The 24,234-nt window shown below is 38.3% G+C and overlaps 1 protein-coding gene across 1 annotated transcript in view; it reads left to right on the forward strand.

Annotated features, from left to right (window-relative positions):
• Nucleotides 1–24,234, forward strand: part of LOC124598646 (protein furry) — a 1,150,963-nt gene that overhangs the window by 91,864 nt on the left and 1,034,865 nt on the right. Inside the window, exons 19-21 of the mRNA XM_047136016.1 lie at nucleotides 12,966–13,136; nucleotides 17,991–18,140; nucleotides 18,224–18,393. Coding sequence (XP_046991972.1) covers nucleotides 12,966–13,136; nucleotides 17,991–18,140; nucleotides 18,224–18,393 — 491 coding nt within the window. The remainder of the gene's footprint in view (nucleotides 1–12,965; nucleotides 13,137–17,990; nucleotides 18,141–18,223; nucleotides 18,394–24,234) is intronic.

Consider the following 24,234-nt stretch of genomic DNA (forward strand, 5'->3'; position numbering starts at 1 on the left):
CTTATTTATATAGATTAGGAGCAACAACACAACAAGAAACAGAATCGAACCTCATGTGTCTCCATCGAGAGTTCAGTTTTATTCCTGTGGTGCATTTTCTAATGTGGCCTTTTGGTTCCTGTTGTACAGCCAATACTCAATCCACGCAAGAGGGATGCCACTGAAGCAATAATATTTTTTTCACAACTAGGGTTTAATATACTACACAAGTGAAGGTGGTGGGTGATTCGGAATGTATCAACAGAATACTTTTTGGTGTTAAACCATATCAGGACTTAATTTGTGGGATAATGTATGGTGTTTTCTTTAGAAAATTCTTAACAAATGCTAAACTTGGGGGCAGTTCACAATTTACACTGTGCAAAATGAACCAGTTTTCTGTTGTAGGCCACTGCCTCAAAAAAGATTTCAAAAGCATGGACTGGATAACAGGAGTTTGAATTTACAGGTTATTTTCTTGTCTCTCTTTTTGTACATAGGTATCATTAGTTTTTATTCAGACATGTTGAGGGATATCCCTTGCACCATTGACCCACGAAAAAAACTTCATTGTTCCTATGAAATCAGCATAAGATTTTGATATTCTATGAGAAGCACTGTCACAACCAGGATGATTACAATCCTTAGCAACATAATGATTTTTTTGAAATCTACTTCAGGTTTAAATATCTGCAGCTAATGTCTGTCAGCAGTGTATAGAATGCGTCTCATAGTAAATCTGATGCATTTGTACTGGTTGTTTTTTCACTGGTTAAGTCTTTGCAGTGACTCTGAGGAAGTAATCACTGAATTTGATGACCAACAGTTTCAGCTTCTATCCATGAAATGGATATCGTCTGGTTTTCTGTTTTTCATTATTTGTTGTTTGGTAATTTTCCATTTAATTTTGGTTAATGCTTGACATGTTTTAGTTTTTGTGTACAGTACACACATTTTAATTTTTTGATAACAGCCTAGAGTAGGAAGTACTTTAATTCCATTTAATTCCAACTTTTGTCAGCTACTTACCTTCTGAAGTAGATGAGTCTTTCTCTTCTTGGCAGCGAATCCCTTCACCACACGTGCTATTCGCTCATTGTCTCTGCTCCTGTTGAATTTTAATCATCATTATTTTGGACAAAAACAGGACAGGAAGTGCTTAAGGAAAATATTTAAGAAAGCTTTAAATTTTTGATTTACATTTTATGCTTTACGAATCTCTTCTGACCGTTCTTCCCTTAAGTTTTTCTTTGAACTCCACGGCAGAGTTATTGGTCCATCACCACCCCTCCACCCCCACTCAGTTTATGCTTTGTATGGACCACATAAATAATTACTTCTGGTTTTTCCAGTAATTTTTCATTTGATCAGAGTGCTGTTGTTGCCATACATCTGACCACTTTGCTCCAGTTTTCTTTTTTAAGATGGAAATGAAAATCTAAGTCCTTCTTTCGAAACCTATCTCTGCTCAGAATTACATGTTCTTCAGTCTTCATATCTTTCAGACACTTCTGATTTTTGGTGCTACTTGCACCAGGATGTTGACATGTTCAAAAATTCCTTTTCAGAACCTGTTTTCATTCGCATGAACCATACATCCATAAAACAATGTTTTCTGTTTTCTCATTGTTACATTTAGATGTAGTGATCATCATTACTCCTGTTCCTGTATTCGTGTTGTGTTTTATTTGTCCCAGTATATTTCTTCAGATTTCCCTCTGCTTCTTTCCATGTTTTCTGTTTCTCCTGTCTTAACTACATCCAGGCCGCATATAAGCATTTCGGTTTTATTACTCTTACCTTTATTTAACTGAAAGTCCATTTCCACCTTCCTTGCTCTGAGTCTATTAGCCTCTCTGTCACAGTCATTCATCTGCATTACTTCACCAAGATATTTAAATTTATTGAGATTCTTAATTTTTCTGTAACATATGTTCATGAAATGTAGAATGTTTTATATATGCCATGTGTTATAATTTTGCTTAAGATGTTTTAAAGCGTGTTTTTTCCCTGCAGTTATTTTCAAAATGTTGATTGTTATTGCTGCCATTACTATGTCTTCGGATGGTATTTCAAGACAGTCAGTAAGAGATAGACATTGTTTTTGTCTATTGTTTTTGTAGCCCAGTTGCATCTTGTCATTTGCTCCGTTCTTTCTGAGTTGTTGTTCCCATTATTGGATCTTTTCAAGAACACAGTGGAAAGAAATAGGGGGTAGACCTCTCGTTGGCTAACACTCATTCTCACATCAAAAACTTCAGGTACCTCTACTAAAAATTATCTTTAGTTTTTGTATTTATTAGTATATACCAAATTACATTCCTTGTTTTATCATCCACACAAAACTCTTCCAATATTTGGAACAAAGATGTTATGTCAACACAGTCATATGCCTTTTGACGTCCACAAATACAGTAACACATGGCATGCATTTTACTATTCTGTCTTGGATTATGAGCTTAAGACTCAAGATCTGCTTCAGCACTTTAAAAAGGATCTTGTATGTAACTGGTAAGAGTGATACACTCTGTAGTTGTGGACAAGAGTTTTATCTCCTTTCCTATGTGAAGGATAAATTAAGGTGCACTTCCAATCATCTGAAATTTCTTTCTTTTGCACATATATTCTGCACTACTTGTTTTAACATGTGCAGTAGATTTCCTTTGCCTAGTTTCTGTAATTATGCACCTGCTACTTTGTTGTTTTTCATTTATTGAATGGTTTCTAAAAGTTCCTCCTTATCTGGTGGCTTTTATACAAGAACTTCACTTTCTATGTTGAGGTGGGAAGTCTCTTTTGGGTCATCACAGTATAATAATTTCATGAAATATTTAGTTAATAATTCACAATTTTCTTTGTTTGGGAATGCTAACTTTCCATTTCTTTTCAAAAGCAGAGATTGGGTTATATGTAGAAAACATTTTTGTTGGAAAATGTTACAAAATAGTGACACTGCAGCAATTCCCCTGAGGCATGTTGAACTTGAGGTGAACAGCAACATGCAATATAACTGGTGCCTATTTGAATTTCGAAAAAAAAAGAGAAAAAAAAGATCTATGTAATCCACATGAGTGTACCTAATGAACAATGTGGAGGATTTTAAGTTAACTGAGTTTTGTGCAATTGACAAGCATTTGAATGAAATCATTCAGTTTTCACCAAAAAAGGACAGTCATTTGTTAATAACTATTGTTTAAAATAACTAATAGAAAGTCCCTTATGTGGATCACTTCAAGGTTAAATTTTCAAATAAAAAGATTGAAAATTGTTAGAGTTATGCTGTATGCTGTTTTGAAATATCGTATTCTGAGAAAAATGCATTTGATGTCTTGAAATGTGTTAAAGACATGAACAAATTGAAAAATTCTACTTTTAGAAACTCTTACCACTGGCCTGTCATACTGTTGCCATTGCAATTTAAATCATATCCACTAGTTTATCACAGAACAATTGAAATATCAGTCATGACAATTCCATGAACACACAAAACTTTATAATTCTGTTTAGCCCTATTCCAAGAAGACATCTTGCTAGGATGGTTGATTTCATATATGTTCGATATAAACTTACTACTTGGTATAACAGCTTCTGGGCAGTGGGGACAAGCGATAATTATTGTCGAGGTTAAGCCTTGAGAACTTCATTCTTGCAACATGATGTCTGCATTGCACGTTTTACATTTCATGTGTTGAGAAATAACAGAGAAAATGGCAAGAAAATTTATAATCCTATAGCTCAGTCCATAATTCGCATCCAAATCCTGGTCACTGTCTTTCAGTTTCTTAGCAGAGGCAATGACTCCTTTCGAACTGCTCTCGGCCTCGTATCTATTCCTTGGACACTTTAATGACATACTGCTTCGATGTCTTTTTGGATGCAATGTTTTTGTACATTTTCTGCCTGAGTACACTTTCTTACCACACCTCCTCACTTGAATGACTAAACTATATACTATAAGATCACAAATACACTGTCAAAAGTTGATATTACTCAGAAAAATCAACATTCAAAGTGAAAGAATGGTCTTTTGTAAACATACAGATGCTTGCTGATGCCAAGCTAATGTGTTATTAAGTTTTTGAAAACAGCCACAAGTCACTCTTAGTATTTTTTGTTTACCAGTTTTGCTCCTCAACAACTAGAGAATTTTAAGGACATACAATTTAAAGTTGGCCGACAGCACTAAAGATTGTGTTTAAAGTTGGCTGACAGCACAGATTAAATGTAATATTTGCTCCTGTCAGTGTCATCATTTACTGCAGTAAACAGACAGTTTAATCTTTAGTACTGTCAGCCAACTTCAAACTGTATATTCTGATGATGTTCTTCTTCATTTGAAGAGTGAAACCAGTAAATAAAAAATACTAAGTGTGACTTTTGGCTGTTTCCAAAGACTCAGGTTTAACAGTTGCTTCACCTGCAAATGATGCTTGCTCTTGCTAATGTATCATTGTCGTGGAAATGCTTTTGACTACACCCAGACCCAACAGGGGTATCGAGCTGGTGCAAGTAGGCTGTTTCGTGACATGTGAGGCACTAGAGGAGCAGCTCAGAATTCCACAGAACAGTTTTTTCCCCTGGGAATCAGATTTTTTTGTCCCATATTTTAGAAGGTTTGAAACAACTTTTAAGCCAATTAAGAAACAGATTTTTTGAAAATGCTACAGTGGTAAAATGAATTTTCCTTCTAGTGTGAATACCACCCTTGACATGGCTGCTTGTGTTTTGTCAGAGCTTCCTCATATTCTTTGTTTCGCCATCTATGTTTCTTATTTATTCTTATTGAAGCTGTTTTGTCAGCAATCTTTATCATCCTGTCTTCCGTCCCTTCCCGTGTTTGAGTATATCAATGTGTCGGAGTTTTAAATGGAGTCATTTGTGTGTTGTCATTGGTTAAGTTCAGGCACATATCATGGTTTTCATACTGGGGGTGGCTACAAAATTTATCAATTGGAGCTAATCTTGACCGCGGGCTACGCTTCAGAACAGTCTGTCACCACGACCAATATTTTAGAGGTGCAGGGGGGAATATCATACTCTAGACAAACGTCTACATACTGTAGCTTCTTTCTGTTTCATAAGGAACTACTAAATAGCATCAAAGGCTGACTCCAAGGTAAAATCTATAGGGTAGTTCATTTATCCTCCAACGTCACATTTCCCAACAGTTCACTAGAACAGATGCGTTTTGGAGAGATCTTTAATGCACTGCCTACTTAATTTTCTTGGTATTTTCAATTATAAATTTCTGATGTTTAATGTTTTCTGCACTTGAACTGTGGCATTTGCATCTTTTCTTGACAGAAAAGGGATGTGGTCATGATGTCACAGGTCTTGTGCTGTGAGTGGCTGACAGAGCAACCTGAGCAACAGTGCATTACAAAAATATGCAGTTTAAGTGATATAGCACACACAATCCCTCAACTGCATCCTGCACATTGCTCTGTTAAAATTTTGTATATACTCTTGCGTGTTCTCATTCTTGATTCATGTTTACATTGGGTGTGAGTGTACCAGTTCCCTTTACGTTCATCCTAACCGCATATTCCAAAATTTTACCTGATAAATTGCACATATTGTGTTGTTTCTGAACTCATGTATGCTGCTATTATTCGCAAGAAATCAAAACTCACTAAACTCAGGGATAATACACTCACAAAAAGAAACTCGCTAATAACATATGTTACCCACAGTCAGCAAGCAAGGACACTTCGTGCATGGGTTATATTTTGCGCGCTTTTTCCTTAAATCATTCATGAAATTCTCACTAGGTGGTGATATTTGTATAACTGTACTCTAGTGCACTCTGGTTCCATATGCAATCGTATTCCAGCGGTAGACAGAATAGCATATGGCAGACACAAAAAGAACTGTCTAGAATGCTATCAAAACAATAATACTTAGTATCAATTTATGACATGTCAAAGCACAAATAGAGACACACAGAGACAAGGATTCGATCATGAAGTTTCAGCAACTCTATTCATTGCCTTTTGATTTAACCAGTGGAATGTGAAATTTGTGTGCAGGTTGATAAGGCACACTTACACGAAACACCAGAGCCTTCGGGACACCCATAAGAGCTATGTACTGAGGAACCCCCCCCCCCCCCCCCATATGGCTGCCATATGGCACACTTACACGAAACACCAGAGCCTTCGGAACACCCATAAGAGCTATGTACTGAGGAACCCCCCCCCCCCCCCCCCCCCATATGGCTGCTATATAGAGCTAAGCAGCAGTTTAAGGTGCAGCCTTAAGACTAGGTACTACCTATTCAAAAAACATCAGTTAGTATCGTGTATCAACAATTCTGAAAATGTTGACCTGCATTATTTAAATCTTTGTGGAAAATATGCAGCTCCATCACAGAGCCTTTAATTATGAGTTGTGGCTGGTTAAGTTATTACAACACACTTTTTTTTTGTTATAATCTGAACCTCATTGCTCACAATGTCAAAGTTTTTCTGCATGGTTCTTCAGTTTCCAAAGCACAGAAGCTGTAGGAGAAATCTAAACTGAAGCTATCAAATGTGCACCATCCCTTGGCTGTTTTGACTGATGCAGTAGACTTGAAAATAATACTGTCTTCTGAACTGACTCTAAAATACTGACTTCATAGACTTTCCAGCGTAATAATTCTTGATAGTCTTCTGAGGTATGCTGCCGGATGATAAAATCATGACCCTATATTTTGGTGATCCATGCATCTACCATCTTCAGGAGAATACTGCAGCCGCTGCTGCTGCTGCCGATGATGATGATGAGTCCTGCCAAAACTGATCCAAGGCTACAAATCATCATCCTAAATAGGCCTTCATACTGTATTTGGCACATGCATCACCCAACACAATTATGTTGACCCAGAGACTGGGCTGATGGTGCTGCCCCTGTTAGAGCACAAAAATGTGTTATGTCTTGATGCAAGTTAGTACAGGGTTCACCCCCTGCTAAGAGGGAAACCCATGCCTTTATTAATAATTTTATCTGCCAACCCAATTTTGGTTGACTCTTTATAAATGCTTTTACAAAACCTGAAAGTACTGGCAACTATCAGTGTCTCATTAAATTTCATTCCTTGTCCCTTGTTTACACAATGTTTCACTACTACCAATTTTTATGACTGTTTTAGGTTTGTACAGCAGTGACACTCCACATGCCTTTCATGATCTGTGAGAATCAAATGGCTTCTGTAAGTCTTTCCACATTGTCATGGATTTCTATATATGGCAGGGTTTCTACGTCCCAAATCATATCTGATAGAGCCAAGTTATGTCTTAATCTTGAAAGGCAGACATAACCCAGTCTTAATGTTAAAACTCCTCAGAATATTTTCAATCTTAAACACTATATCCCCAGCATAAGCAATATAGATGACAGAGCTATACTCCTCTTTGTGCACCTCTTGGGATGGTCCAAATTCCATATCCCAATAAATCTGCTTCTCAGAGTGTCCATTTTCCTCATACACAGCTGTCAATTGTATGAGTTCCTGGGTTAAACTGTGTCAGAAATATGTTCTCGTGCCAGAGTCCTGAGAATGCCGCAACACTGGAATGGTGAATAGCAATTCTTAGTGTGCAGATACTGATTGGTATGTGTCAGCTTTTGGTGAACACTATGCCCCAGAGAACCATCATGTTTGTTATAAATCACGATGTTAAAAAATGGAAACCTCCCATCACTTCCAATGTCCATGGTAAATTTAACCCTGGGATGAAGACAGTTGGAATGGTTCAAAAATCTGCGAGGCCAGGCAAAAAAGGTATCATCAACATACCTCCAGTAGCAAATTGGTTGTGAAACTGGAGTCCTGAGTGCTCCATCCTTGAAGCCCTCGTGAATAAACTGATGACTATGGGCAATAAAGGGCTATCAGTTAGAGGTTTGCATGTGGTTTTTATGCTCACTTGAATTGCTCGGTGCATGTAGTTTGTGAATGTCTAGCATATGTAAATACAGCTGGTTTGGATGTGGGTAGCAACTACATTTGACTGCCTTCATGCTTGTTTGAGAATCTCATGCTCAAATGACCTGACTCTCTACTCTAGTTACTCCATACCTGCTCTGTTGCCCACTGCAGCATCATGACACATGGAGATGAGGTGAAGGAGAGTGAAAAGCAAAACTTGATTTGAAAGAATATATCCAGCTTGCAAAAGATGATGGTCTTAGCAGTGTTTGGGAGAGAGTTTCATCAATGACTGTGAAGGATGAACAGGTGATGTGAATTTCATACAGAAAAAGCTTGAAGTAAGGAACATAGACTAGATGGAACAGCTTATTTTGGATGCTGCAATCTGAAGTTAAACAGTTTGAGAATGTCACAGAAAGGCATGCAGAGAATTTGCATCTCTGAATAACTTATTGGTTATTATAACGACACTGCAAAAGAGTTCATGACATTTTTAGAGCCATCCAAGGATGCAACAGAACTGCTAGAAGGCTAAAAGTATCCTACAGTTCAGTTTACTTTATTATGGGTGCATAAACTGAAAAGTCATACCAACATAGTGCCTGAAGATTCAGAGGTACGTTTAAATTACTGTACACCCAGTTTCCTTGCTGATACTTGCCGTGTGTCCAGTAAATGAAAATTGTGCTTAATTGCAAAATACCAGCTTTTGTGTCCCTGCCATTTTGGCACTACAATAGAACTGTCATATTATCATCTATTAACTATAGAAACTACAAGTGCTGAAAGTGTCATGTCTCCATCTCATAGGAGAGAAGGTCTAAATTCAGATGTTGCACAGAGTAGACACTTTTCTGTGACTGACCGTTAGATTACAAAGAATGATGTCCATTTCTAGTAGAGATGAGACGTTAAATACTGTGTGTTAAAGTTGTTATGAAATATCGTCCATTCTAGGTAAGGTAGACCAAAATTATAATGTGACAGTATCATCTTACTCAGTTTTTGTGATGCCTGTAAATATATAGTTAGTGCCCCCAGAAGAACATCACCCACACTCACAAACCAATGTAATGTAGTCTCTGATTTCATAGTTGTTAGGCAGCGATCATCAATTTGTGACCCATGGGCTGCATGCGGCCTGAATCAAGTATCCTTGTGGCACGTGGTTCTCAGTCATACTTTATAATAATATTTATCAAGTGACTAACAGCTAAATGCAGAATGTCAGTTAACATTGAGAGTGTCATAAGAATGCAGTTTTCCTGCTCAGTAACAAACAAAAATTCTTGAAGAGGCAATAGTATTTTAAGTTGTGCTTAATTTTATTTGATATCGCCGAGTTCAGTTAGGAGCAAAATAAAGTTGTCTGCTTGCCTCAGGCACGGATGTTTAAGTAGACTGGCCACTATCAGAGTAAGGGAGTGTGATGGAGGGAATGTTTTGTTGTTTGTCTTCCATTGTTAAAACTCACAGGCATGAGCTACTCATACTGATCAGCTATTATGATTCTTATTTCTAGTAAGAAACATTAATTTAAACTAGGCTGTTGTAATACAATGCATTGAGCAGAAGGAAAATGACGTTCAAAACATCTAGGAACTGAAACTTCCTGGCAGATTAAAACTGTGCGCCTGACCGAGACTCGAACTCGGGACCTTTGCCTTTCACGGGCAAGTGCTCTACCATCTGAGCTACTGAAGCACGACTCACGCCCGGTCCTCACAGCTTTACTTCTGCCAGTATCTCGTCTCCTACCTTCCAAACTTTACAGAAGCTCTCCTGCGAACCTTGCAGAACTAGCACTCCTGAAAGAAAGGATATTGCGGAGACATGGCTTAGCCACGTGTGCGCAGATATGAAACTTCCTGGCAGATTAAAACTGTGTGTCCGACCGAGACTCGAACTTGGGACCTTTGCCTTTCGCGGGCAAGTGCTCTACCATCTGAGCTACCGAAGCACGACTCACTCCCGATCCTCACAGCTTTACTTCTGCCAGTATCTCATCTCCTACCTTCCAAACTTCACAGAAGCTCTCCTGCGAACCTTGCAGAACTAGCACTCCTGAAAGAAAGGATATTGCAGAGACATGGCTTAGCCAGAGCCTGGGGGATGTTTCCAGAATGAGATTTTCAGTCTGCAGCGTAGTGTGCGCTGATATGAAATTTCCTGGCAGATTAAAACTGTGTGCCCAACCAAGACTGTGTAAAGTTTGGAAGGTAGGAGATGAGATACTGGCAGAATTAAAGCTGTGAGGACCAGGCTTGAGTCGTGCTTCGGTAGCTCAGATGGTAGAGCACTTGCCTGCGAAAGGCATAGGTCCCAAGTTCGAGTCTCAGTCGGGCACACAGTTTTAATCTGCCAGGAAGTCTTCTGGGCTGTATGGCCATTATTGAAGAAAATTTTGGATCCCTGATGTTTCGTCCAGTGCTGCATTGGACTTCGTCAGAGGTGTTCCTGGTGATGCTAAGACGTGCCAACTGACAAGTTGGATGTTATAGAACGACTTACTATGCAAAGTGGGTGTGATCAAGTTTAATGTGATCAGCAGAGATAATCTTTGTCAGAGATATCCTTTGTCAGAGATAAAACTTAACTATCGTTTGTCGCTTGTCAAGGATAAGAAACTTATCTATTGATTCTGCAAAACCACTGTCCACTTATCACCGAGTTTCATGCTTCTTGTTTTCTGTTAAAATGATATATGGTAGATGTTATGTATTTTGATGGCTTCTCTGTGTAGTTTTGTATGAGTGTTTTTCATGATAGATAAAATTTTGATTTTGGAAAACTTCACTTCATAATGTCCTGCTGTGCTACAGCTGATTTTTCTATTTTCCCTAGTCAGCAAAGCCTCTTTTCCCCAGTCTTTTACTCGCGCTTCTCTTAGTAACTAGCTCCGATGTAGACTTTTCCACAAGTCAAGCACATGCTCCACTTGCTGACAGAGGAGGGCATTTGTCCTTAATAGATTGGAGTGGTTGACGTATTTTCTTAGTTGGTCTAAAAACTGTTGTGATGTAATGTTTCTGTAAAATCTTGCAAACTGATCAGTTACTTTTTTGATAAAATGAGGAGAAACCATACTCTTCCATCATTGTGTGTATTGTTGTCCTTTTTTCCTACTATTAGTCTTTCATAGATACCTATTTATTTCTTTGCTTGAATATCCATTTGTCTTGAAAGCCTGCTTCAGATGTTTTAATTCACCATCCAAATTCTTTTGGCTGTGTCAACAAGATTTTTAATGGCACCTTTCTGTTGTTGTGGATGATGGTTGGAGTTCTTATGTAAATATTTGTGTATAGGCAGTGGCTCTACAGAATCAATAGATAAGTTTTTTATCTTTGACGTGCAACAATCGATAGTTAAGTTTTGTCTCTGACAATGATTATCTCTGCCGATCATGTGTAAACTTGACCAGCCTGCCTTGTTAGTCAGCAAGACTCAGCATTGCCAGAAGCAGCTCCAAAGATTTCCTAGCAGCTCTGGATGAAACGAAATGAAAAGTTTCTTTGGCCATGGCTATACGGGCTGGAAGACTCATCAGCAACTATGACTTCCAGTTGTGATAGCCCTCATTGTATGATTTGTGGTTGTGTCTCATATTGCATATCGCTCTTAAGTATAAGTAAAGTTGCTGTTATTAAGATATTAATCATTTGCTCACACCGTCTAACATACTTATTTATGTAGGTAACCAATTAATAATGGGATGTGTACAAAAATTGGATTGTACAAAAATTGAGACTTCATACGGGTGCTGCCGACCGCACAGTTCAGCGCCCCACAAACCAAACATAACTTACTTACTGTTAAGCACTGATATGATACAAAATTAGTAATTTCATTAAGATAGTAATAGGTTCAGAATGTAAACTACAATTTAGGTTTATCGAGTTGGGCTAGTGCTCCATTGTGTAACATTTATATATCTTAGATCTTAGAATTTCATAATATCTGTGGAAATGGTTCTGGAAATAATAATTTGTTATTTTGTACCTTTTTTTCTCAGTATTGAATATCTTGCTGCTGTATAACTTCAATGGTACTTCTTATTCCAACAAATGCTGTCCAAGTTTTACAGCCGATATATAACTTAAGATGTTTTACTGAAGACTTTTTTCTTATATAATCTTATGTCTTTAGCTGCACAGCTTTACTTTCATGGCTCAGCATTGCCTGTGCTTTTGGTAATTTCACTTTGTTCTTCATGGTATTTTTTCTTTTTTTCCTATTTGAAGTGCACAAGAGGCTTTTGCATCACTAAGGCATGCAATGTTGAGTGATTCTCTTGAGTCTCTGGTACATCATACTCAATCATTAGGTCGTTTTGCTGTACCTCAGTCCAGGAGCCAACAACATAAGAGGCGGAGGTGAGGGAGTCAATGTAGCACACTAACATGCAGTTAGTGTGGGATGTTTTTAGTATTGAGAGTAAGGTGTAGCAAATCATTCTGCATTGTATAGACAGCATATTGACTCCAGAGTATTTTTCTGCATCATGTTGACACAAACTTTGTACAGAGCTAAATCCAGTCAAGGACTGTATTTGCAGATGACTAGTTTTTAATACCTTTATATTGTGTTGTTAGCCTCTAGTGTGTTAATGTAATGTGAGAAGCAGTTTAATGTAATTTGTGAAGCAGTTTACATAAGCAGGTAGTCAATTAGGTAGTTTGGCAAGCTCAGTAGCAGTGGTAGTAAGCTTGGTCCGTACCGCCCACTAGTGGGCATTCCAGCTTTCGTGGTGGGCAGTAGGCAGCAGGGATGTTGAAAACATTCTCAGTAGGTTATTGTAAAATTTGGATGTAAACTACTTGTTAACTAACTTTTATTACATGCCTTAACATATTGTAATTCTCCTTAATAAACCTTGTTAGCCAAAGTATCTTTCCTGTTTTTACCGTGGAACTGGTGGGTACTCTGACAGTTGCAGTTGAAGTTAATTGTAAAACAGCCACTGGTGGACTGGCAAGTGTAGTTTTTAGCTTAGTGGATACTGGCACAAAATATAAGAGCAAAGTAAAATATTTCTCAGTACTTATTTATTGTTCTTTGTTTTATTTAGCTCTTCCCCAGACAGTCTGACAATGGAACGCAATGATAATAAATCTCCTGGGAGCAATATATCTCCTGCCGCTCTTTATAAGCTGGTAGTTCCTTTACTGCGATGTGAAACACCTGATGTGAGGGATGCTGCAGTCCATGCTCTAGGAAAAGTTAATTCAGATGCTCTGAAGTAAGTTAATTTTTGTCTGTAAGTAAAATTTTAATTTTATTTTAAGAATGACAGTATCCTCATATTACAATACATACATAGGAATTAAATGCAACAATGTTCATTGTGTAGCTTACTGTCTGTTATGTGTTTATCCAAACAGGTTTAGTCTCTGCTGCTGCACCATTGATAAATTTTTATACATATATTAGGACTGCTGCATTGCAAGATTTGCATTTCATTTGTGTTCTGGGTGTGTTGGTGTTGGTTCTGATAATATTACCACTTAGAATGCTTCTCAGTTTTCCAATCATTTTTGCACATTTTTTACTCATCAATTAGAACTTTTGTGTCCCAACATATTTGACTATGGCATAATAGTGTGTTTTGGGTAGCAGACAGTCTCATAGAAGATGATGAGTGGTAGGTATCCTCATTTTCTATGTGCCTGTCTGCTACTCTTTGCTTCATGTATTTGGAGAGTAGTGAGTATTCCTCATATAGGTATTTATATTGTATTAAAAATTTCCCATTGACATTACAAAGTATACTTGTTTGAAGAGAAGATGCGATAGTTTAAGTGTAGAAGCACAGTAACAGGAGAATGCTTAAGATGCCAAGTAACCTACAAGGCAAGAAAAAATAATGATGAAAACAAATTTGAAAGCTTCTGTTCAAACATGTAATTTCTTTAAATAAAAGATACAGCATGATACTATGATGATACAACACCATTGGAAAAACGACTTTCAGTAACATACCATGTTTATGGAAAACCAGAAGATTGCTTTAAACATGCGCACTGCACCTGTGAGCGCACATATTAAATAAATCATCTGGCTATTAATGATTAGAAAGAAATATAAAAGAATTTAAAAAATACAAAGGAGTGGTGGAGAAAAAGAGCAAGAGAAAAGATCTTTGTTAAAAAAAATTCTGATATTCGTAGTCTCCTAGTCCATAATTCTAGTAAAGCAATATCTTCAATATTCTTTTTTTCCTGGTTGAGGAATTCAGTGCCTCAACTGTTGGATGAATAATTACCTTTGTTTCACTATTAATGAGCGTTGAACCAAGTTGATATTGATTTTAAAAAATTTAATCTGTGTAAAGTTAGTGACATTTACTTGGTAGGGGGGAAAAGTTATTTACAGTGTGGCCCCTTTGAGTCTGGTTTCATGTAATCTGCTCTTCAAACATCAACCCCTCTTTACAACCCTAACTGCAAGGGGCATTCAATATATTTGCAACTCACTTTTTCCCCAGTTTATTTTAGCAGAAACATACGAGGGACATCGTGAAATATTCCCAATTGAACCCCTATAGTTTCCTGAAGGTCCGGTAGGTCGTGGCGCTATATGTAGCCTTCAAAATCGTGTCTGTAATGGAGGTGTGTTCCGAGCAGAGAGCTGCAATTGAGTTTCTTTTGGTGGAAAACCAGAGCATTGTAGATATTCTTAGGCACTTCCAGAATGTCTGCTGAGATGCAAGCAGTGAGTAAAAGTACAGTGCATTGTTGTATGAGGTGTGTGTCATTATCACAACAAGGTTAAACAAACCTTTCTAATCTCCTGTGTGCCAGCCAGCCACACAAAGCTGAGTCTTCTGCAATGTTGAAATGTGCAGACACACTCAGTTCAAGGTGGTTGATGGATTACAATCAAACATCTTACTGCACAAATGGCCATCTCTTTGGTAGTGCTGAAACTTTTATCCACCAGTTGGCATACTCAAAGGTGTGTGCCTACTGGGACGCTTGCCACCTAACAGAAGGCCAAAAGAGTAATGGAGAACCATCTGTGCAGAATTGTTTGTGCATTACGAGGCTGATCGTGGCAAATATTTGTTGAACATCATTACAAGTGATAAAATACAGATTCATCACTTCAAGCCAGAAACAAAATGACAATCCATAGACTGGTGCCACACCACCTCTCCTCCAAAGAAAAAGTTCAAAGCTGCACCTTCAGCTGGTCATGTCATGGCAACAGTCTTCTGGAATATCTTCTGGTAAACCTTCCGGGATGTAAGGTCGTGGTCCATGAAACTCTTCAGCTCCTAACGTTTCGTCCAGAGCTACACTGGACATCTTCAGAGGGGTGTTTCTCCTCCGGTGAGTCTTACCGACTCTTCTGGAACTCTGAAGGAGTTATTCTGTTTGATGTGCTCTTTCGTGGCGCAAACAACCAACTCTGAAGTTTTGTGTTACCCTCAGGAAATTGTAGAAATGACTTCAGTGTGTTCATCATCACAAAAATGCAAATGAACTTCTCCTTCTCCATGAGAAAACAAGGTTTCACTTAAGTCTTTGCACCCAAGAGCAGCTCACAAAACTTCATTGGACTGTTCTTCCTCATCCACCCTGCAACCAGGATCTTGGACCTTCCAACTTCCATCTGTTTTGCCCCGTGAAGGATACATTCTGTGGGAAGCAGTACATGGATGATGGGGAGGGTATTGATGCAACATGACATTGGTTGTGATGTCAGTCAGTAGAGTGGTACCATATGGGCATACAGTCCCTCCCAGTAAAGTGGCATGAGGCTGTCACATTGAATGGAGATTATTTTGAAAAATACAGTTTTGTAGGTTGAAAAGTGGGGAATAATATGGTGCATTTACAGATATTTCTTCAGCCTGGAATCTCATTGACTAGAGTAGAATTGTCTCCAGTGATGAGTCCTGCTTCAAACTGAGTCCTGATGACCAGCGAAGATGTGTGGAGATGCCAAGACAATGTTGGGATATCAACCTGACTGTCACCCGCCATATGACCCGACTGCCAGGACTGATGGTCTGAGGTGCCATTTCAGTTCATAGCAGGACCCCGCTGATTATCATCCATGCCATCCTTACAGCACAGCAGCATATTTATTATATTCTGTGTCCCATTTTGTTGTCCTTATTGGCAAGCCATCCTGAGCTTACATTTCAGCTGGATAGTGCCTGCCCACATATGGTGGGAGTTTTTATCTTGGCCAACAAGGTTGCTGGTTCTCTTGCCAGATGAGAATGTTTGGAGAGTAATAAGCAGAGCCGTCCAACCATCTTGGGATTTTGACAATCTAATGTCTCAGTCCGACAGGATTTCACAAAATATCCCTCAGGAGGACATCCAACAACTTCATCAGTCAGTGCAGTGGTCTAGTGCACTGACTGTCAGTTTGTCAGTTCAGATTAAATTCCCACTCCTACTGGTTACAATTTATATATGTAAAATTAATTTATTCAGCTTAGCTATGATTACTTAAATTTAATGAATTAATACATTTAAACAGTAATTGGTTTAAATGCTACATTTCTGACCATTTTTGATTTCAACTGTCCTTCAATAGCAACAGTCTGTTGTTATCATATCCCCACTTTCTCTCATCTTTTTTATCTCTGTGGCTCTGGCTCTGTCAGCTGTTTTAAATCCCCTATACTTGACCCTTACTGTACCTATTTTCCAAAAGTTTGTAACAGTATCTACAGTTGCGAACAGCACAGTGCTGTGTATTTGTGCTGATTTTCTGTGAAAACACATTATTTTATTGGAAAATGAAAGCTCAACAAGAATTTTCTATCAGTGAAGTGACAGGGGAAAACATTGAAACTATAACTTCTGATGAAAAAAATTCACCATTGCTCTTAAATACACTTTTTCAATTTGTAAAGCAGAAGGTATATAACTGACAGTCCTCCTGCATCTGTGGGTCCTGTAGCTATAGCTACAGTCAAGTAATTGTAGGACATATTATTGAAATTATGAGTTATAATTTCATAGTAAGTGATGAACATTTGACACTATACACTGAACCTTAGGAACAAAATCTTTTTGATGAGGCGTGTGGATTCTCTCTCTCTCTCTCTCTCTCTCTCTCTCTCTCTCTCTCTCTCTCTCTCGAAGTACCCATATAGATGTAGATGCACTACATGCAGTCTTATTTTATTTATAACAGGTTCCTTCTCCAAGTACAAATGTGATTGACAGTGATTACAATCCTAGCAAATATTTCTCTTATATTTTGGTTACCTTCACTATCACTGACAGCCATCCAAAGTGGAAGCTCTCATTATTAAAATAACAATTCCCCAGCTCAGTGAGAGAGAGAAAAATCTTCAAATTTGGAGGAAAGATATCGAACTAGGTGACACTAGAATGACAAAATTACATTTGTCAACCCCCAAAATTCTGAAAGATTTCAAGATGCATGAGGCTGTTACAAACAAGTGGTGATGATAACATTACAACAGCAGGTTATGACATTGTGGGGAGTAAAACGTAATATAATAGCAGTGGGAACCGAATGCAAGCAGGCAAATTGATAATCAGTGTACTAGACCATAACACTATACTGCTTACTTCATCCAGCTGCTCAAAAATCCCTCACATTGTACTTGAAAATCTTCAGAGGGCATTCCTTATTCTCCAATGGCCCATTCAGGCAAGATATCTAAATGGGGCACTTACCTGCTTCTATTCACACAGTATGAGCCACATCGGTGACTCCCGTCTTTCACTCCCTCCTTGTTATTCATATGTTTTATAAAATAGTCTATGATATGCTTAACAAAAGAGTACCTGGCGAAAACTGAAAGGGACTGTCAGTGCAATTGAATGGCAGTTGATAAGAAAGAGAGAAGACCAAAAGCTGCAAAACCTGCACAGTATCTCTCTGCTAAATGCATTTATAGCATTACAGTCATCCTTGCTGATGTGCAGGGTGGGAGAAGACAGTTGTAAGGTATTAGTAGTCTGCTTGTAGCAATACAATATTTTATTGTTATTGTCCTATTGTGTAATGTTATTGAAATACTTGCATGTCACATTCTTTGCAAAAAATGATCAAACAATGATTATATGGAAATTATCTTATTTGTTTATTTTTGTAGGGATCTAATGGAGGAATTATCTGTGTACATAAGAGAGGCAGTGGATAGAAAGCAGGAGAATATGAGAAGAAGACGGAGACGAGATGCTCTTCGTTTGCAATTAGTTAGAGTCCTTGAGCTTATAGCTGAATATGGAACCTTTGGAAACTGGTATGTGCACTTTGTACAGTGTTTCATTACTCTAATCTTAACAACTGCTCCATTATACAGCATGTCCTTTTTTTGCATTTCAGTCAGTGGGTGCTAGATCGTGAAACTCAGTCACTTCATCCTACTTTTGTTGAATATGTTGATGGAGCCCGACTATATTTGGAAAGTGAAGCAGACAAGGATGTGCAAGCTGTCAAAGATATAAAATTTCATTTCTGCAACTTCATAAGAAAAATGATAAAAAGTTTCTCATGTAAGTATTATTATCAATTTACATATTTTTGTAGATACTTTGTTGTAGCAATAGCAAATGAATAATAAATTAGATACAAGAATACATGTTGCTGATTCATTCTGTTACCCTCTACCTCAGCCCATACTTCAACAGTTATTTTGTTTCTAGCAGAAATATTCTACTGTTAGCTGTCACAGCCATTGATCTCACAGTAGTTCCTCTGATATAAAGATGCATAAGCAGGGTGATGTGACAGCATATCAGTACAAGCATACATAGTGCACAGATAGATCATTATTAAGCCAAACTAATTATGTTAGCTCAAAGGGTCATCTTATTCTTTGTGAGTTGGCAAGCTGACAGCAAACAGGTAAGAGTGATAAGCTGCACATCAAAGAAGTAAGTGGACTTCTCATTTGATGTGATCAGATGCTAGAAAAGTATGGCATGTTGGCCTCTTACACAATGAGACAAATCTCGGCTTCCACAATACACAAAAATTGAATTTTAAAGAAATTAATGTGCTTTTTCATGAAAACTGAAGAACAAGCTGGTTCAGACATTACTCAAATACAAGATCTGTTCAAAAAATTCTGGAACATTTGTAATTTCACACCAATGGTGTGTTGGAGCGAAATGCGGCTGGCATCCCTGCACATGCTTGTGTTAATGTGTAACTGCCAGATGTTTCATTGTTGTATGTCTGTTAGTTATTGTTCAGTGCTGTATTGAGTAGAACATTGTGTCGCACAGTTTGCAAATTTGAAGATGGCAGAGTTAGAGCAACAATGCGTCTGCATTAAATTATGCATGAAACTGAAACCTTTACAGAGACACACCAAATGATGCAGGAAGCCTATGATGACAAGTGCTTAAGCCATACTCAGTGTTACAAATGGTTCACATGATTTAAAAGTGGCTGGACAGAGATTAAAGATGACCCTCGTTCAGGATGCTCTTCAACATCTACCAATGACACTCATGTCACGAATGTCAACAAAATTGTGAGTGCCAATCAATAGGACTGACTGATTGAGAGATTTCAGAAGAATGTAACATTTTGGTTGGATGTTGTCATGAAATCCTGACACAGCATCTTGGAATGTATTGTGTTGCCGCTAAGTTTGTCCTATGGCTCACGAGTCAAGACCAGAAAAACTTTTGTCTGGCAATCTGTGAAGAGCTTTTGGATTGCACAAATGAGCACCAGATGTTCCTTAGGAGAATCATAACTAGTGATGAGACATGGGTCTATGGTTATGATGTTGAGACCAAGGGTCAGTCTTCACAATGGATTGGGAAAGGTTGTCCAAGTCCAAAAAGAGCTTGTCAGGTCAGGTCAGATGTGAAAGCCATGCTGACAGTTTTCTTTGACTTTGAAGGATTAGTTCATCGTGAATTAATACCGCAGGGACAAACTGTTAATCAGTGGTACTATCAGGATGAATTGCAACACCTGCGAGAAAATGTGAGATGAAAATGATCTGAAATGTGGTGGAGACAGTTCATGGCTCTTGAATCACGATACGCACCTGCACATTCATCCCTGTTGGTGTGTGACTGTTGCACAAAAACCAAATCACTGTGCTGCCTCATCCTCCATACTTTCCAGACCTGGCGCCTGTGGTCTTTTTTTATTTTCGAAGTTGAAAACCACATTGAAAGGATGAAGATTTGCAATGATAGACGAGATAAAAGAAAATTTGCAGACGGCGCTTCCTGCAATCCAGTAAGAGGTGTCCCAAGGCTGCTCCTGGAGTTGGAAACGACATTGGGAGCAGTGTATCAATTGTGGAGGAGGGTATTTTGAAGGAAACCATGCACAATAAGTAAAAGATAAATGTAGAAAAGTTTGTGGACGTAGTTCTGGAATGTTTTTCAAAGACTTCATACATAATCGTATTGAGATGACTGTACTCAAGTTTAACATGCAGTGAGCTACAGTGAAATACATGACAAAATAAAATTGATTAACTAATAATAAAGTATCATTCTGTAACTCCTGATGAAGATGTCTGTAATCAGAAAACTCTAGTAGAACAAAAATAATTAGATGACAAACGTATGAGATTGTGAAATGTTTGAAAATAAGGGAGAACTAAGTTGCAAATCTATAAATGTCATTTCAGCACCTACAGCAGTGATGGAGTTGATGTGCCAGCTGCTAAGAGGATTGCTTTGAAGAATTTTATAGCACATATAATTTGACTAAGGTAGCAGTTTGGAAAGTTACTAACGATGTGCTACTATCATTGTTTCACTACTAAGCAGTTTATCATGTCATTTATTCAGGATGAATACCAACAATGTTTTAGCCGAAAATGAGCATCTAATTATCATCTAGTGAAACAGGAACAACTGGAGCAGGACTGCTGGCTGAAATGGCACAGTGGCTAGTACACTGGACACATATTTGGTGTTATGATAATTAAAATTACCATCCTGCAAACCAAATTTAGGTTTTCCATGCTTTTGCTCAATGATTAAGGCAAATGCTGGAATTTTTTTTTTTTTTTTTTAATATATCCTATGGTTTTCTTCCCCATCCTTCAACTGATTGGAGTTATATACTTAATCTCTAATGACCTCATTGTCAGTGAGTCATGAAACCCTCCTCCGCACACCTTCGTTCTTTTTAAGTGGGGTTGGTAGACACACAAATTTACAAATTGAATTGCATCTCCTAAGTTTTCAGAATCGCTTAAAATTCATTCGTTGGGATAAAGATGATGATGGTTTTCCTTCAAAGGGCACTGAAGGGAGGGAAAGCGATTCCAAACACAGGTTCATCAGAGACGCAGGTTACAGGAAAAGTGGGAAATAAAACGGGACTAATAATGTAGATTTGAGTTTCCACAATTTGGTTTTGCAATTAAGCAAGAATATTAACTAAAGTTTGGCCCATCTTCAGCAGCCTACTTGTACTGGGAAACAGTAAAAAACAAATTTTTATTTAAGAGATCAGTAAAAATTGAGTCGTGAAAATCACTTAAGTCATCAAATAAGCACAGGTAATATATTTCTCATAGGTAGTATATTTCTCAAGTTAACAGTTCATGCTTTACTGTATGGCATGGAGAGCTGTATCAAACCAGTCTCTGGACTGAAGACCACAACAACAACAATCACAATTAATGCTAACAACTTTCATATATATCACGAAATACACTAGCCAGTCACATTAATTGGGCCACCTGTCAGCAGCCTGGATTACCACCTTTTGCAGCATGGACTGCAGTGAGCTGTGCAGGAAGAGTGTTAGTGAAGTTCTGGAAGGCACCATCAGGGATGCAAAGCCTGCTGACTTGAGTACCATAACCAGCTATGCAAAGTTTGTCGGTTGAAGATCCATGGCACAAACAGTCCGATCAAGGTGCTCCCACAGATTCACAATTGTTTCTAAATCCAGAAAATTTGGTGGCCAGAGGAAAAGGTAAACTCATCCTGGTGTTCTTGAAACCACATACGTACACTGCAAGCTGTGTGACATATTGCATTATCATGCTGGTAGAAGCCATCATGTCAAGGAAAAACAAACTGCATGTATGGGTGGACATGGTCCCCAGAATAGATGCACACTCATGTTGAGCTGTTGTGCCTTCCAGAATGATGAAATCATCTCCCAGGGAATCCCACAATAACTTTCTGCAGATCATAACTCTCCATACCCTTGCCTGGCCCCTTCCAAAGACTGCTGCAAGGCCATACATCCCAACAACTGTCTTCTGATGGAGAGTAATATGTGATTAATCTGAAAAGGCCACCTGTCACCATTCAGTGGATGTCTAGTTGTGGTACTAGTGTGCAAATTCTAGCCTTTGAAGCCAATGAACAACAGTCAGCATGGATGCATGAACCAGGCACATTGTGCAGAGGCCCGCACACAGCTACATTCACTGAATGGTCATTCAGGAAACACTGTTGGTAACACCTTGGTTCATCTGAATTGGTCAGTTGCTCAGCAGTTGCACACCTGTTTGCCTCTACACATATATGCAGCTGTCAATCACTCCTGTCACTGCAATTTACCTGACAAGTTTTATGCACCCTCCTCTGCTAGTGCTGCCACCTCCCATCTGTGAGTTGTTATTGCTCGTTGATATCGAACATAGGTCTTGGTTGCATTAATGGAGGAGATTAGAGTTTAATGTCCCGTTGACAGAGAAGGAAAGTGGCCATTCCCTTTTGAAGGAACCATCCCAGCATTTGCCTTAAGCCTAAATCAGGAACTCGGGATGTGGGTTTGAACTGTCATCCTCCCGATTGCAAGTCCAGTGTACTAAGCACTGTGTTACCCTGTTCGGTTGGTCACATTAACGTGACTGGACTGTGTATAATTTGTACTATGGCATCATAAAGCATTAGGTGGTTTCCTTTGAGTTAAAGCTTAATTTGACAAATAAATTCGTGAGAATATATGTATGGTGCATAGTGTTGTGTGGAAGTGGATCATCATCTGAGTTACAACCAGAAAAGAAAAGAATGTATTTGAAATGACATTAACAGAAGGATGCTAAAATTTTTTTGGTCAATAAGACCGCAGAATCAGTGGGGAGAGGAATATGTGTCAAACACTGGCTAGAAAAAGAGGCAAGACAATGGGACATGTATTAAAACTTCATAGAATAACTTGCAGGGGGGCAAAAGTTGTAACAGGGGACAGTGATTGGGGTGAAGAGATTGGCACAGAAGAGGAAATCTCAGTAGGCCACATCAAATCAGTTAAGAGCTCCATTGACTGTGCAAAATCACAGTACCTTCAAAGAACTGCACAGTATAAAAAATATTTCCTACAACAATGAGTTTTGAGGTTTTTGATTAAAACAAATATTATGAACAGTCTAGATCTTTATTCTTTATGTCAGAATATTTGCAGCCTTCTGCTCCTGTAGGGCTCCAAACAGTACCACATAATATGGTAATATGTAAAGTAATTTTGTTGGTGCATGAGAAACAGCTTGCTGTAGAATTTGAAGAGTTCATCCACACATGGAGAATAGTCTCCTTCAGCATGACAATAAGAGACCACACCTGAGCATGTGACATCTGCAACAGTCTGAAGCCTTGTGTCCAGTGTCATCGCTCATCCTCCATACAGTCCCAACTTGGCCAAAGCCAATTTTCAGCTGCTTCCAAAACTTAAAGAACATTTTAGTCAACAAAGTCAAACATTCTACAGTGACTCTAACAATGACTGATGAGAAATAAATATTTAGACATGAAGAATAAAGTTGTAGCATGTTAATAACTTTTGTTTTATTCAGAAATCTTTAAGAGTTTTCACATAAAATATTTCGAGGCATTACTTTTCAGCTTGCCATCATACTTTAATCGTACCCGTAGCTCGCTGGAAGCTTATTTTTGTAATGCTAGTTTTGTGTTTCTTATTCCAACTCTAGTTGTTAATGCATACAACTGCCCTAATCTGCCAATTACAGAATTTGTACTCATACTTCATCCCAAATACCTCACAAAAATTGGTTTGTTCATATTAGCTCAAGCCAGGCAACTGCTGAACTCACTGCACTTCTGTGCTTTGAACTGCAATGATGTTAGGCATCAATATGTGTGAGATACTCCAGTCCTTCAGTATAGTCACCCTCATTCTCAATAACTTAATTCCAGCTTCTGGAATATTTTGTTATTTGATTCAAGGAACAATATATTGATTACTTTTGAATGGCTTAGGTAATGGGATCAGACAGCTCTTCCAAGGAAGGTTTTGTCCAATTTGGGAAATAAGTTGAAGTCTGGTAGGTTCATGCCTGAATAATAGGAAGCCTGAGATAATACATCCAAACTGTATTTGCATGGACTTGGGGTATAAAATTTCTGGCATGCACAAATACTCACAGAAAC

Source organism: Schistocerca americana, chromosome 1 (assembly GCF_021461395.2).
Source record: "Schistocerca americana isolate TAMUIC-IGC-003095 chromosome 1, iqSchAmer2.1, whole genome shotgun sequence".
Lineage (NCBI taxonomy): Eukaryota > Metazoa > Arthropoda > Insecta > Orthoptera > Acrididae > Schistocerca > Schistocerca americana.